This window comes from Halichondria panicea, chromosome 1 (assembly GCF_963675165.1).
Source record: "Halichondria panicea chromosome 1, odHalPani1.1, whole genome shotgun sequence".
In the NCBI taxonomy this organism is placed as follows: Eukaryota; Metazoa; Porifera; class Demospongiae; order Suberitida; family Halichondriidae; genus Halichondria; species Halichondria panicea.
Window position 1 is genome coordinate 14,803,678 of NC_087377.1, and position 16,987 is coordinate 14,820,664.

Genomic DNA, 16,987 nt, shown 5'->3' on the forward strand with positions numbered 1-16,987 from the left:
CCCTGGGGTTTCCCTGGGAAATTTGGACAAAACTTGTACATCATCTCCTATGCAGGATATGATTCAACCGACCATTATCACAGACCCCACTCAACTGGACACCAGGTACCATTCAGTACACCCACTCACTCAAATCCCCGTTATATAATTATGTGTTCTTTAATTCTTTCAGTTTTGCTGACGTGGCGGGGATGGAGGAAGCAAAGAACGAAGTGGTTGAGTTCGTGGACTACCTCAAGTACCCACAACGCTACTCAGAGCTGGGAGCACGGACACCCAAGGTGAGCCCATGTTGGTACATTATAGTAATAATTATGGCTAGTGCCATATTGTCATTTCCCTTTGAGCTGTGCATGGGTACATCTATCCCACATAACTATTATAAAGAACTTCGTACTAGAGGTATGTATTTTCTTCCCCCTAACCCCACACCCTGCCCCCCACTAGGGGGCACTATTGTACGGCCCCCCGGGACTGGAAAGACTCTACTAGCACGTGCACTAGCGGCCGAGGCGTGTGTTCCCTTCCTCTCCATCGCTGGGTCGGACTTTGTGGAGGTGTACGCAGGTGAGGGTGTGAGAAAAGTGGGGAGTGTGAGGTGTGAGGGTGTGAGGGTGTGAGGGTGACTGCATGTAGCTTTGTGTGTATGTACACTACAAGGTATGCTGTATCCAGCATTATGTTGTCGTTCAATAAAATACACACCAAAATACATACCGACGTACTGTTAGTTGTGTTCATTACAAGGGAATTATATGGAGATGTTTATCACTTCCTGTGGTCTACTTTCCAAAGAAAATTATTTGCTGACATGCATGTATTACGATGTCAGCAAATAATTTTATCACTTCCTAAGAACAATTAATGATTAGCAGCAGCTGTTGGTAGTCATAGATACACCAGCCCCTAGGCAATGTTATTATCCGGCTGAGCATAGGCAATGTTATTATTGTATTATGGTCCCCCTCAGGCACTGGGGCAGCAAGGGTTCGTGACCTCTTCAGCCAGTCAAGGAAACATGCACCGTGCATCATGTACATTGATGAGATTGATGCTGTAGGGAAAACCAGAAGGTGAGCTATTGAGTTATTTATTATGCCTCGGTGGGCATGCGCAAGCTAGGTATATGGTAGTGTGTGTGTGTGTGTGTGTGTGTGTGTGTGTGTGTGTGTGTGTGTGTGTGTGTACGTGTAGACTGCTACAGTTGCTGAAGGATCAATGAAGTGCAAGTAAGAGTTTCTATATAGGCTTCTAGGCATGTTTTCCTGGATTGGAATTCGTGGATTTACAAAATAATGCTAGAGTTACCTAGTTTTGCGAATGCCATTGCAGTCTCTTCAGAATAGTGCGTAGCAACATCTGTTAATATACATAACTTAGCTATTCTACTACTAGTAGTTAGCTCTGCACTAGAACGCTAGCTGCAAGAGTGAGAAAAGAGATGCAAAGCTGCACTAATAATAATTAATTAATAATTAACTTTCGATCATTTTAGTAGTCGATCATTTTCATTCAGATGCCATTTTAGTATGACTGTACTAAGTATTCATAAATAATTAATGTGCTGCCAAAAACTAGCTACAGCTAGCCTCGTTCCCAGGCCGATCCGTCTCCAATTGAACGCTAGGTCGACTCCTGGGAACGAGGCTAGGCTACAGCTAGCTTGTGTAAATCAGAAATGCTAATAATGTCACGTGCAAATTATGCAATTTACTCTGATGCGTCAAAGCATAGATAAAGAAGAGAGGGATTGGCAACGGAAGTTAAAACGTAGACCTTTGTGCAGGAGGTGTGGCTTAATCCTGAAACGATGCGTGTTGTCCCCCACCATAACGCCGCGAAACACTTTTTTTATGTTTGAGGCCTTACACAGAGCTTTCTAAGACCCCCCAAAACTTCATTTCCATGCTTCTTGATGATGTGTATTATGTGGAAATTCCCAAAAATTTTTCTAGATTGTTGAGAAAGAGCTAGTTTCACCTCTTTTCACCGTTTTTTATGGCTATGTACCAATAGCACCTATAATATAGCTAAGATTGTCTAACTAAGTAGTGTCCTAGCTGGATCACATATAGCCTCAAGCATGGAAATGAAGTCTAAAATCAGCAGCAGGATTGCAGGGCCGTAGCCACCAACTTTAGAGTGGTCAGGTTATGAAATGGAACAAATCGGCGCGCATAGCGCGCCTAAATTTTTAGGGCCACGCCCACTTCTGGTATCGTTGGTTACGCCCCTTGTCTACTGACTACTGCTGGGACTAGATTCTGTTTAGCTTTAAAGCTTAGCCCTAACACAAAATAATGTTACAGAACACAACATCTTGATTCTCATCATGATGGAGAAACAGCAAAGTTTTATTTGGCAAGACCACAGAACTGGTTTGCAAATGATGATCGCTTCGGGAACAACAAATTATTAGCTGATGGTGAGCTTGGTCTGGAAGACTTGGAAGGGATTCTCTCTCAACATTGACAGCCATAGCAATGATAGCATGCAATACTTATAGATTAATAGTCTTGATCACTTATAGTTCTAGCATAAATTTATGCTTGCATGTTTTGCAACTGCAGAAGGAGTTCACTGCACATTTTGTCCATTATGTGTTTATTGTAGTGACGACCATTGCCTATTCACCTCGGAAAAAGTGGTCAGGTTGAAACCTGACTAACCTGACTGGTGGCTACGGCCCTGGATTGTTATACTGACAGTAAGACAATCAGTTGTCTCCTCAACCATTCCCAGCCTGTGCTTTACTCGAGGCTGTCTTCCTACGTTGAAGTAGACAGCCTCGAGTAACGCCGGGGCAACACGGATGGTTATTCGAGGTTGATTTTGTTGCCAATCCCTCTTTGCTCTATCTATGGTCAAAGCTAAAGACATTTACACAGATCTATCTAGCCAGTCTTTTGATATTATAGATCCTTGTACCAGTGTCTGTTGTGCCACAACTTGTGGATTAGCATGGAACAGCTGATGAACGTAGAAATCTTGGCAGTCCTTCTTTGAACCGAGGAGTGGCAGCGATTTTAAGACAGTTTGTATAAGTCTGACCAACTACTCTCAATTCAACTGCTGCCCTCTGCCATTATCTGTCTTGTATTGTACAGGTTATCAAAAGCCTTGGGCAACCAATAACACACTGACTTTTGGCTGCCATTTCTCATCATATAAAACTGAAACACAGCTAATCTCTGCTGGTGTCTTAGATTAGCTGAATGCCTGATGTCGTTATTACTCCATCAATTTTCTCTTTTCTAGCACTAGCATCCACTCTCAAACTGTAGCTAAGAAGCCCGCGATCACTTTTGCAGGCTCATGAGACAATATTTCTGCACGGTTTCTGTCGCTGAATCTGTTGACAGCTAGTTGTGTTTGGTGTCTATGATGGTTACTGGACCTAACCCTATCAGCACATAATATCCGTACTAGCTAGATCCACCTAGATCCAGTCATGTTCCACTGCTGAGTCAGCAAAAACGAAAAGCAATTTGGCCTGGAATGTCATTAAAAGGTCATAATTAGTGAAAGTTCAAGTGATGTCCAACCTCCTCTGCTGGGCTACAATAACTTCACGAGAGACGACTAACAAAACAAAACATCACACACAGGGCCTCTTTATAACCAACAAACAAAGAGGGACGCTATAGGCTACAGACATCGCACTAACAAGTAAATTCCTAAATACTAATACACAAAAGCCATATAGTTACTAACTAATAACATTCAGGGGAAGTGTTGATATTTTTTCCACAAACCACTGCATAGCCTATGTAGTGGTTATGCTAATAAGTATGTGGAAAAAACATCAACACTATCCTATGACTGTCATAGGATTGGTAGTGGTGTTTGGCAGTATTTCACATATTTTGACTTGTGTTCAAACTGTTTTATCTCTGCAGGGAAAGGCCACATCTGGAAACTAGTTTTATCTATTTATGTAGCTATGTCTTCATTGGGGCAAGCGATACCTATAGTGAGATTTTGTCTGTCTGTGGTCTGTGTGTGTGTATGTGTGTGTGTCGGCCATGGACCGGCACGATATTCGTTTTTTGTACTCGTGACCCTTTACCAACTTTTATGTGAGTCAATGCGCATGGGAACAACAGATAGCTACAATCAGCAACGAAGGCTCAGGCGAGACTAGTCTCGCGGGTCATGCTCAACAATCTGATACTACCTATGGTGACTATTGAAAGGTCACCCGCCTCTGCGCGCACTGACATCAGGAACAACTGTGTGCGCTTAATGTGTTTACCATGAGCGTTCAGAATTAAGCGCGCGCGATTCATTGTGACTGTAGGCGGAGGCGGGTGACCCTTCTCGGCCACTGTACAATCTAGATAGAGTACAGTACATGGTGGAGCAATTTTATAGCCAGCAAACCTTGAAAAGCTGAGCTAGTTTGTAAGTAAAGTGCTGAATCAGCAATAAGAAGAGTCTACTGCCACAATGAACCGCGTGCGCTGAATTCTGAACGCTTGCGGTAAACACATTAAACAAGCGCAGTTAAACAAAGATCAGTTTGCACAAATTAAAAGGTCAATGAATCATGTCCTGCATCTGTCAATAGCCAAGGAATACCTTGCGTTAATTACAATGCAGATATGATTTATTGACCTTTAATCTTGTGCAGACTAATCTGAAAATTGTTAGCAGCTCTTTGTTTAACTGCGTGCGATTAATGTGCCTACCGCAAGCGTTTAGATTTAAGCGCGTGGTCAACAAAAACTCCGCATGCGCTTAGAATTGAAGCGCATGCAGTTTATTGTAGCGGTAGGCGGAGGCGGGTGACCCTTCTCGGCCACCGTAAGACTGAGCCCAATAGATTACACTCGACAAAATCAAATTATTGGACAGTTTTTTTCTAGTGATCACAGCTCCGACTGGCCATGGAAGCGACTTAGCCCATCCAAATGTTCGCTGGTTAGTAGTCCCATAGCCACCTATTGGTGTTTGCAGTCAATCGTTTTGTTTGTACATTATACGCACTTTTAGCTGACAATTATTGACATCTGATGAAATTCGGTAGTCTACTCTACACGCACCATAGATAGAGTAGAGATATGTACGTATGGACATATAAAACTCTCGTGAAATACAGACTATACCCCTCCCCTCTCTGAGTCTCTCTATACAGACCTACCTGTCCATGAGGTCCTGTTTAACGATGGTACTCCTACCTCACATCCAAATACTCTGGGATCAGTTTAACTGTGCTATCAATAGTCGTATACACTCTCACCACTAAGTGCTGTTACTATACAATCTTAGCGAAATGCATGTATATAGCCGTGTATTGTGATTTAGTAACTATAACTGTACTATAATTATACATCAATTCAATGTACACAAAAATCAAAAATTAATGAATACAAACAACCACCATGTTGGTACACTGACTTAATAACTATATGCTTATTATTACTTTTTGTGGATGGAGTGCTGTAAAAAGTAATATCCTGTGAACTGCGAGTTGCTTATCGTTACTATTATCTCCATGCTGTAATACAATACACAGATGATGCATATTGGCTATGGAATTGTGGGTTGACTGCATGTGCGATTGGTCTCGGGTCCAAGCTGCGCTTACGGCTTGGATCCGAAACTATGTGTGATAGTGGTTGCTTCTGCATGTAGGGAAGACATGTACACAGCTAAAAAACAAAACATTTTACACTTCTATAGTTGTTCGTGAGAACTAAATAACGATCTGTATCTATTTGATTAGTAGTAACGGGCACTAATTTATTACATTAGACACAGTCATGCATGTGCTTTCAAGTATTTGGACAATAATAATTATGTGATGTTTATTGTACAATAGACTTTACACTTACAATGCCTGCAAACACAAGCCATGGCAGTCCCTCCTAGGATGATCATCATGAGAGAGGTGCGGTTGAGCACCTCATATGCATGCATATGCACACATCATCGTGGTAATCATGTAGACTGAGGAAAAAGTAGTCACTGGGCCCAGGGTCCACTGGCCACTGCAGCCTCAACCTGCACAGAGCGTGTTAATGTATATTTCATACATGCATCATTCAAGTCATGGCAGCTGCTGTATTAAAATGTCTATTTGGCTCATATGAATGTGCGTATCAGCTGCATTTACCTGTGTGTGTTATGGGATAGGGGAGGGAACTGGGAGGGGTATATTGAGGACACTGACTTTTCATAACACATGCATATAACAAATTTGTGCTTTTTGCTCTTTAAAGTTAGAGTAATACAATGTGTACATCCATGCAGAGCTTCTAAATTATAACATTGGGGCTCGTGAGTATAGTGATCCTAATTTCTATGGTTGGGTATACATTTCAGACGGGACACATGATATAGGCCTTGGCACATAATGTATTTGGGGGAGGGGGATAGGTAGCTATAGGCTTGTGAGCAATTAAAAAAATGTATAGGCAATTTTATCGGAGGTATTTACCTAATTACAATGTTGTTAGGCTTAAATTGTATAAGTTCATTAGCTGTCCACTGAATAGTAACATACCATATAATTATATGAGTGATTGTGCTCAGATTTTGTCAAGCCATGCTATCTATGACAATGCATGCAACTAGAATATTGTTCATTGTCCAGCTTAGATCTACATACGGGTATATAAAATATAAATGTGATACGAGTATATAAATGTGAGTCTTTTACAGTTAGTATAAATAATAAATATTATGAACAAACAACTATTATCCTCGATCAATAAACAGCGGTAACCCAAACGCAAACTTGCCCTACAATGTATGTTACATATTCTCCGTCCCGTCTTGATGCTCAGCGTTGTCTAGTTTTGTGTGCCCATAATCATGTTGAACAGTTTGAGAGAATGAATGAATAGAATTGCAGGCAGCTATAATGATGTGTAAATACTAAGAATTAACGGTATGTGGTCTCTTTAGGAAAGGAATGTTATGAAACTGAGCCAAACAGTTATACACAAGAACGCAGACCGTAAGAGACAAACAACAATAAAAGAATGTGTGCACATTCCTTGCACAGCTTTGTTTGTATCAGAACAATTAAGCTTATATGAAAGAAAACAACTTGAACGAAGGACGTCATAATTCGATCGAGTGTTTTGTTTTTTCTCACCTATTAGCACTGAAAAAATGTTTTCAATTCCTGAATTATTCAAAGGTGTGTAAAATGTGACAATAGCCTGAGAGAAGAGTGCATGGTGGGCGTACATATACCACAGACAATGAGGAAAGTGCTGCATGGTCAAGTGCTACATGATATGTATGCCAACAGAAGCCATGCATGTATGCAGTTGAACATACAGCTGCAGGCTTAGGAATGTCTTTATAATCAGACCATTCTCAGCACAATAGAACGTACCATATAGTAGTGCGAATTTTCGAGTGGCTTATTTTCGCAGATTTTGTGGGTTAGCAATCCTACACAAAAATTAAGTCAACAAAAATTGTTAGAAATATCTTCTATAACGTGCAAAGATTAAAGGCGTGGCTTTCCGGTAAGCAGTCATTCCACGAACATTGTGCAACGAAATGCTTTTAGAGGCCATTCCATGAAATAATAAGTGCCTCAAAAATTTCGCACTATAATTATGGTAATTGCTCTAAATTGTAACATAGATAGAGAATCAACATTATGGTCTGTAAAATAATTATTGCCTTCTATTATTATTATTCCCAATTTAGGGCAACTATGAGCAAGGGTATAATGTATAGGAAGTTTGCAGAGTCTCAGTCTAATCATTTATGCCTTTCCTGCCAAAACAGAGGCCTATTGGTTACGTATGACAAAACAACGAAAGCATTAAAGCCTTAGGCCATTGTTGTAGCCTGAGGATACACAGCATACCTTTGATCTACCCACTTGCAGGAAAGGGGTGCAAAGGAACAACAGTGAGTCAGAGGGCACCCAGATAACAATAATGCCCTATAACATTTCCATATTTGGTACTACTAGTAACCTCTTGATAACAAGGGAAGTAAACAGTGGTTTGCACGAAAGTTGCCCCAGAGCCAAGGGCATCATGGCAAAACCACAACTCTGTCATCCACCTATGAATATCATAGTTCCTTGGTAGAGGCTGACTGTTCGTTAATTTGAGTTTTATCAATCCTTGCTCTTGCTCTGTAACTATATACAGTTGTCTTACACATGCAGTTGTTCTTGTCCATGCAGAACAATAATTATACTATACAGTTATTACTGATATATTCAAGTGTTATAAATAAGCCAACCTTATATTAAAGGCACTAAGGTTTGTTATGATATGCCCTTGCTCTGGACAACTCGTTGTCAAACCACTGCATGTATATACGTTTATAAGCTATATCCATCCTCACACAATTCTTAGTGTTCTCTATATATACTTATCCGTATAGCGCAAAATTTTCGAGGCATTTATATTTCGTGGAATGGCCTCTAGCATTTCGTTGCACAATGTTCATGGAATGACTGCTTACCAGCCCTTAAGACACAATTGCAAGACTGTCTCGTTAATTGAATGCTCATGCATTTCAACAGCCAACTCGTGGTTATTACAATTCTATAGTTAAACAATTCAAGGAAGTGAACATTCCTTTCACTTAAAGTGACCTTTGAATATACTCGGAACTGCGGTGTTGTATGGCACCCTTAACTGCACCCTTAACTTTCATCCTTGCAAAAATATCCCGACACTGTGATCTATAATTAAGAATACCCATGCATGCACAGTGAGTAGGAACATGCATGCTTCCGTTGCCAGCTATTACAAGAATCTTCTACATTTCCTCTGCATGTTCGAATTCAACAGTATCAGTCTTTTTTTGGTAACTTTCAAAGAAAACCACACCTGAGAATAGTTTGTACGCCCTAGGGTGTATTATGCTAAAAATCATTTTAGAAGCCACGCAATGTTGTATATCATGGGATTCAGCGCTCTTGCAACTGAGTGGTTATTGTTACACAATGTCATTTTGTACTTCCTTTAATTAGAACACAGCGCTGCTGCCAATGTGTTGGCTGGTATTGTGACATCATATACGCCTAAGGGGATGCCTGGATAGAACACTCAGACGACACGACATTGCATTTCTGCCTATAAGAAAATTGTATCCTAATGATGGGAGAGTTTGTATAAGTCAGTGATTTCAATAGCTGCAACAACCAGGTACCGTCTTGTATCTATGCAGTGTTCACAAACCACACATTTTTCAAGTACAAAATCCTAACGAGACAAGTTAGCTTTACTGATTGGCAATTCATGCATGGGAAATAATAGCTATATTCTTTGTATCATTCATGTCACATTGGATGGTGTTTCTCTTTGAACCTTTCATACATCACTGTTACATAGAAACTCACAATGTAAAAGTGTCTTCCAATTGTGAGGCATTCATTTCCTAGACAACAGGAAGTATACAGAACTTGTGGTTTGTTTAGCAAACAATGTTACCACAGAGTCTGTCATAACTACCAAAAGAATGCAGGATGTACGTCTGCACAGATAACATTCCCAGGAAGGTACATGTAGTGTCACTAGCAGCCATTGCACCGAAGTGGCTTCTTGGAGGTATACTGTGTGGTATAAAACAGAGGTAACCAGTTGCCATGCCTCATTCTCAAGCTGTTTACAAACATATTACACCAGTGAAAGAACTCAAGTGTTCAAGAATCTGCAACAACTGATTGGAGAAAGGTAACAACTTGATACTATAGCTATAGATGCATGCAGCTACAAACTTTCGACATGCCCTGTTTGATTGCATGCTACAAACAAACAAACACCATGCAAGCAGCAATAAAACTTATAATTATGTATTTCTGCGTGTATACCCACAGCTATTATAGAAGAGATGATCCCTAAAGCAATTCTTTCTGCAACACTGTTGCTCTTCGTGATGTCACACCAAAGTCAAGGTGTGCATGCATGCTGTATACTATTTCTATAATTGTGATAGACTTAAAACACTCATTGATATTTAATCGACTGATATTCACATGCAGGTATCCAAGTGGGATTCGGTGAACTGGACTACAGTGAGGTGGAGGGATCAGGAGGCGTGAATGTGGTCATTCAGAAGCAAAACGAAAATTTTGGCCCTCTGTCTTTCATTCTCAGAACTCTGCCATTCAGCAAAGTTACTCAACGACCAGGAGATATTGTCCTACCCAATCCAGCAGAACGTACGTATAACCAAGGGCGTCGAATGTATTGGTATAATTTTTGAGTAAAATTATTGTATAGTTTGCAAATAATTATATACATTATTTTCAACTTGCAGAAGGAGAGAATGGTCGAAGGGATTTTGTTGAAACAGAAAAAACGATTATAATTCCACCATCAGCTGGAGCAATGGACCAAACCGTCTTCCTGGAGTTTATTAATGACGATATTAACGAAGCTCCTGAAGGATTCTTTGCCGTGCTTGAGTTTAACGTATCAGCGGAGCATGATCAGAGAGACTTGGATGACGGTATCATCCTTATCAGACAGGGAGTGGCACTGATTGTCATACAAGATGATGATGGTGAGTGTTATACAGAATAAGAGACCATGCAAATTTGACAGGCAAACGGCTTTCACACTATGTGTTTAGTCACCATGCACCTTTCCTTTATTGATCCCGATAATTTTATATACTATTATAATCTTGCCTCTCTTTAATTTACCGTGACAGATATCCAGCTGGCGTTTGAAAAGGCCAGCTTCACTGTCCCTGAGCAAGATAGTGATAAAAATGATCTTGTATCTATCGTGAAAGTAGATGGTCGAATTACTGAGCAAGAGTTGTCGGTCGTTGTACAGCTGACACCTGCATCGGGCGGAGATGGGTTGGCAGAAAATGGTAAGTGAGAACAATTCTCTTAGAGAGCTTTAAATTGGCCGTAAGTTATTCAGAAGTCAGTGAAAAAAGATCAGTAAAATAGCCAATTACTATAGAATTGTGTTGGGTTGCATGAGCTGAAGTACACTATACTATATAGTTATAATTATTATTACTGTTTGCACTGCAGGAAAGGACTTTCAAATAACTGAATTAAAGACTCTGACCTTATCTCCTGAGCAGCAGAGTGTGCTTGTGCCATTCTCTGTCATCGATGACGGCATAGCTGAACTCGCAGAGACATTCAATATATTTCTTGCCGTACCAGAAGACACTACAGTTTACACGTTGAGTACGCCGGACAGTGCTACAATAACTATCAAAGATGATGAAGGTATATAATTCTCGTGATTTCATACAATTTTTGCGATTTTATTTTTGAACACTTATTATGTTCGCAAGAAATAATATTATAGTAATAATTATGCAGTACACCCTGTCCTAAATCTGAATGTCAACATAAATTCAAGGCAATCACGACATATACTTTTGTAGCTATTATATAGAACTAGAGCGGCTAATAATATTAGTATGATAATTATTACCAACAACTATTACAGATGTACGGGTGGGCTTCGTGACCACAGTGGTAACCGGGTCAGAATCAGAGCCAGAGCTGGATGTTTGTTTGAGTATCAGCAATGCTTTTGAACTGTTTCTTGTCGGGAGGATCGTAGTGGAAGGAAACACTGCCACAGGTATAATTTATGGACTACTAATTCTCATTATACTTTCCTATAATCATTGGTAAAATTGAACATACATGATCAATCTATTTTTTGGACACAGAGTTCGTGGATTTCAACGGACTATTTGGAAATTCTGAGGTTTTCCTAGACAATAATTCCCCGGAGCAGTGCTTTACCTTTAGCATTATTGATGACTCTGTGTTTGAGGGAAACGAGAGTTTCACCATCACAGTGGTATTTCCTCCGGAGGATAATGAAGGGCTCGACATTGATGTGGATCCTTCTGTCATCACTGTGGTCATTATCGACGACGAAACACGTAAGAAGTCACGGTTTATATAATTATTGTTTGATCAGTCATTGAGAATAGTTGTTGAGGTAATGACTAAATTCATTATAGCATATATACAGTTTTCTATATATACTTATGTGAAGCTCACTTATAGAATACTGATTGATCTCTTTTTCATTACTTCATTAATTTGCAGCACCCAGAGATCCGTGTGATGATTGCTCACCAAATGCTGACTGCATTGTCTCGGATAACGAAGGGTTGTCGCAATGCATTTGCAGGTCCGGATACAGGGGAGATGGAAAGGAGTGCGAGAGTAAGTCACATCACCTCTTATAGATAATCTATGTGACAGCAGTATACTGCATGTGAGTATTGCTTCGTTGCTTTTTTAGTATCAACAATTGTGCGTTAACTTAGACCTATACAACTGTCTGCAAACTTCTAGAGGTTTATGTTATCGTTTTACATGTGCAGACATTAACGAGTGCCTGGAAGGGACTGACAACTGCGATATCAATGCTGATTGTACTGATACTGAAGGCAGCTACACATGTGCTTGCAAAGCAGGCTACGAGGGGAATGGATTCATATGTCGAGGTGAGTTGGCATGATACAGCCATGTAAATGCTGCCTTTACTTGCATTTGCATGTATACTGAGTCAGCGGTGTTGCTTACATATACATACCACGCAATTTTGCAATTGGCGGCTCAAGGATATACTATATATAGGTGGATGTGTGATGTGTGTGATGTGTGCATGATGTGTGATGTGTAGTCAGTATGTAGAGTCTGTACGCAGTGTGACCACTTCCAATTCAACACTTCATTCCTGGCAGACATTGATGAGTGCAGACTAGGAACACACAACTGTGACGTGAATGCTATATGCATCAACCTACCTGGCAGCTTCAGCTGCGCATGCAGACAAGGCTACACTGGAAATGGCTTCGTGTGTCAAGGTATACATACATATGCTACATTTGCATTATACTGAATATCAGCTGTGTTGCTTAGCTATAGACAACGTACGTCAACGCAATCTTGATGGCTCACAACCATCACTAACATCTGTACCTTAATTAGGCTAAAATTGATGTATTTGATCACATGCAACAATGGGTTTACTGTTGAATTTTGCACGTGACCAAGCCTATAAACTCGTGCATGTCGTACCTCCTCTGATTGTATACATAATTGTAGGTGCATGTGTGATGTGCTGGGCAAGGAAAGAGAAGATGTATACTATTATAGTCTGTACAGTGTGACCACTTTCAACAATTTATTCCTGACAGACATTGATGAGTGCAGACTAGGAACACACAACTGTGACGTGAACGCAATATGCATCAACCTACCTGGCAGCTTCAGCTGCGCATGCAGACAAGGCTACACTGGAAATGGCGTCGTGTGTCAAGGTGTGTACACATGCATTCATTGCATGTACTGAAATCGACTGACAACTTACACACCACATAATATACGTACTGTAAACGTATTTTTGTAAATGGTTTAGGAAAGAGAATTAAGGAACAGTAGTCCACATAATAGTGTGTACGAAATAATAACTTTCAGCACTTCATTCCTAACAGACATTGATGAGTGCAGACTAGGAACACACAACTGTGACGTGAATGCAATATGCATCAACCTACCTGGCAGCTTCAGCTGCGCATGTAGACAAGGCTACACTGGAAATGGCGTCGTGTGTCAAGGTGTGTACACATGCATTCATTGCATGTACTGAAATCGACTGACAACTTACAACACCACATAATACACGTACTGTAAATGTATTTTTGTAAATGGTTTAGGAAAGAAAATTAAGGAACAGTAGTCCACATAAAATTAATTATAGTGTGTACGAAATAACACTTCATTCCTTACAGACATTGATGAGTGCAGACTAGGAACACACAGTTGTGTCGTGAATGCTATATGCATCAACCTACCTGGCAGCTACAGCTGTGTATGCAGACAAGGCTTCACTGGAAACGGCTTCGTCTTGTGTCAAGGTAAGCACAGGTATTATTATACGATGTACAACTTATAGCTATTTCTTGTGCATGCGTGTGTTTGGTAATTGGTATCATATAGCATATTTCAGTTATGACAAATAACAACTCGAAAGTATAAAATAATACCTTCTTCTAGCAATACTAAAACATATAAGTGGGACACAATATACCGGGACATAATATATATACCCATGTGAGAACGAAGCCTATATAGAAAATATAGAGTAGGGATTTACGTATGTAACTGTCCACTATCATGCAGATATAAATGAGTGTCTAAGTGGATCAACCAATTTTTGTGATTCGAATGCAATCTGTACCAACACCATTGGTAGCTACAGATGTAACTGCAGACCTGGCTACACAGGAAATGGATTCACTTGTATCGGTTAGTGTATAGGTCTATAACATATATACTAACCTTCCTTGTATTGATATGAACACTAGAAAAATATACGTCTACTCTATAATCCGCCAAGGCCTATAGTTATTTGGCGAGTAGTCGAGAGTGTACGCTGTATACAGTTTGTACCTCACTGTATACCTATATAGTTCGCTATAATTTACCTATTGCTTGAGACTGGGCTGGCACGTACAAATTATTATGTCCTTAATTCTTATTGACTCTTGTTGCCTCTTATTCTCCGCTACAGATATTAATGAATGTAGTAGAGGATTACACAACTGTGATGTGAACGCATTCTGTACAAATCTTCCCGGAAGCTTTGAGTGCAATTGTAGGCCTGGGTTTGAAGGGGATGGAGTCGAATGCACACCCCTACCCACAATCTCAATACCAGGTAAGTATTGTATATACCAGAATAAATGTTCTATTATACTGTTGCCATTGATATGAACTATAGCTACTGCATGCATGCATCATGATTCATTTGTGAGTCAACATTCAGTGTGTTACAGTAATGTGTTACCTCTATTGAGTTTGAGCAACTTGTTAGATGAGTCTTTGCACAACCCAGTTATACCAAATGAGTGCCTCGATGGGACTCACGACTGTGACATCAACGCCATCTGCACGGACACCATGAGTGGGTTCACATGCACTTGCAGAACAGGCTACATTGGAGATGGAAGAGTTTGTGTATTACCTAGTAAGTTACGTACATGCATGTACGTCTGTCACCAAGCCACCATTATAGAGGCTTTACAGTAGTCTTAGATTATCTGTTGATATAGTAGCTAGAACTAGCATCTAATTATAAGCATTGGAGATCCTGCATTGCTTAAACACACCTAAAGTTCATAATTATCATGGGCATTACAGTATTGCTAATCGTGTGTCTATTATCAGCTAGTACTTGCAAAATCTCTACATGACGTCACGTATATAGATTAATGTGACTGCAATAATTTCATTGCAGTAACTATTGGCAACCCAATCTGTATGGAGGACCTCCCTAGTGATGATGACGATGAAGACAGCAGTAGCAGCAGCAGCAGTAGCAGTAGCAGCAGTAGCAGCAGCAGTAGCAGCAGCAGTAGCAGCAGTAGCAGCAGCAGCAGCAGCAGCAGTAGCAGTAGCAGTGGGACAACCGGGACAACCGGGAGTAGAACAAAGAGGAGTCATTCAAGCTCACGTAGAACCAAAACCAGATCTCGAACTGGAACAGGAACGAGTAACACTATGGCTGGAGCTGAAGATCAACCTCGACAATGTACACCCATTGGTAGGTATATAGCAGATGAAGATTGTAACATATTTGCGCGATCAAACTATCTTTCTGTCCTCTAATGAAAGTGCTGGCCTGTTGTCGCATACTTTATAGTTATTATTTTCGTTATATACTGTACCATGCAGCTTTTATAATTATAGACACTTTTAGTAGCTAGGTTTTATGGTGCACAAGGTAATGATATCATACCCCCCACAGTGACACCCCCACCTGTTGTATGTGACAATGGTAGCGAGGGAACATCTCGAAGTAGGTCTCACAGTAGTCGCAGAACAAGCAAGAGACGAGGCCGAAGAAGCAGCAGGTCTCGATCACAAGCAGCTCAGTGTGGTGGGTATACAATAACTGTCATGAATGTTTCATAAAATGTGTGTGACCTGTTGGACTTATATATTAAATGCACACTATCATAAAAAAATGGGAACATTATTGACATCACACATGCATGCACTATATAGCTCTTGTACGAATGATGTAAAATTAATTGCCTTCAGAGTCTATAATTATCGTACAGTAGAATATACGACTTTGAACCTCAGTCTTAACAAGGTGTAAAAATAATGCAACTCTATAAAAATTATCTCATCATGTAATCCCCTTATGGTACACAGACAATGGTGGTGCTGATGATTCAAGCACTGGAACGTCAAGATCTAGAAGTACGAAAACGGGAACTAAGACGACCAAGGGAAGGGGTTGATTCTCTCACCAACTCAATTCATGAAACTTTTATACTAGTTTTCTACCCCACATAAATTATTGTGATACCATTATTTTTCAAAATCAAGATAATTATTCGAATTATTAAATTTGTGCTGCAGTAATAATTTTATAACAACATGACTTCATTTTTTGTACAAACAACTTAAAGTGTTAATTAATAAGTGTTTTGGAATGGCAGGCTGAGCTAATTGCAACACATGATATCAGAATCCCATTGGTAGCTAAGTACGTAGCCGTAGAATTAACATAATTATTATTCTCACGCTCAACAATGTCTGCATGCTTAGCAATAGGCCATCACCTCTGACACATGCATGAGGTCAACTATAGTTGGATCGAGTTGTTACAATTAAGCCATACATCACCCACATGCATATTGGAAAGTGTTGACAATTAAAGGCAAATTAATTAATTTTATACTGAGTTCGATCACACATGACACATACACCCGACACCTATACCTGTATGGCAGTCACCTGTTGATGGCAGCAGGAGTATATTTATTCATTTAGGAAAAAATTTGATGGGGGATCGATTTTCCTAAAATTAATGCTATAATTTTACGCAACCGTAACAATAAGCAAGCACAAGTGGGCACATGCACCGGCCAGCTTTGCCACCATTTGTGTATCGATCTATATCTTACTTATTATACTGTAGCATGCATGTGTGACCCATGTATCATCTACGTACTATATATATAGGTCAATAATAATTAT

The 16,987-nt window shown here is 40.0% G+C and overlaps 1 protein-coding gene across 3 annotated transcripts; it reads left to right on the forward strand.

The window, feature by feature from the left end:
- The first annotated feature begins 3 nt into the window (after positions 1–3).
- Positions 4–16,445, forward strand: LOC135352041 (uncharacterized). Of its 3 annotated transcripts, XM_064551144.1 has the most exons (24): positions 4–105; positions 173–281; positions 448–567; positions 971–1,073; positions 8,963–9,665; positions 9,809–9,886; positions 9,974–10,153; positions 10,252–10,497; positions 10,648–10,815; positions 10,985–11,188; positions 11,415–11,552; positions 11,644–11,862; positions 12,032–12,151; positions 12,313–12,435; positions 12,676–12,798; positions 13,132–13,254; positions 13,429–13,551; positions 13,726–13,851; positions 14,117–14,242; positions 14,508–14,654; positions 14,832–14,963; positions 15,234–15,539; positions 15,744–15,875; positions 16,157–16,445. In XM_064551144.1, exons 6-24 carry the CDS (start codon positions 9,823–9,825, stop codon positions 16,243–16,245), a joined length of 2,889 nt encoding a protein of 962 aa, XP_064407214.1. In that variant the 5' UTR covers positions 4–105; positions 173–281; positions 448–567; positions 971–1,073; positions 8,963–9,665; positions 9,809–9,822; the 3' UTR covers positions 16,246–16,445. The 3 variants fall into 3 exon arrangements, with proteins under 3 accessions (XP_064407214.1, XP_064407213.1, XP_064407215.1); XM_064551143.1 differs by lacking the exons at positions 4–105; positions 173–281; positions 448–567; positions 971–1,073 and having other exon boundaries at positions 8,729–9,665; XM_064551145.1 differs by lacking the exons at positions 4–105; positions 173–281; positions 448–567; positions 971–1,073; positions 13,132–13,254 and having other exon boundaries at positions 8,729–9,665.
- The last annotated feature ends 542 nt before the right edge of the window (positions 16,446–16,987 follow it).

Bases quoted from the DNA above. Each gene is read 5' to 3' on its own strand.
- LOC135352041 (XM_064551144.1), top strand. From the start codon at position 9,823: ATGATCCCTAAAGCAATTCTTTCTGCAACACTGTTGCTCTTCGTGATG. The intron at 10,816-10,984 runs GTAAGTGAGAAC...TTTGCACTGCAG, and splicing joins AGATGGGTTGGCAGAAAATG to GAAAGGACTTTCAAATAACT. The intron at 14,243-14,507 runs GTTAGTGTATAG...TCTCCGCTACAG, and splicing joins AAATGGATTCACTTGTATCG to ATATTAATGAATGTAGTAGA.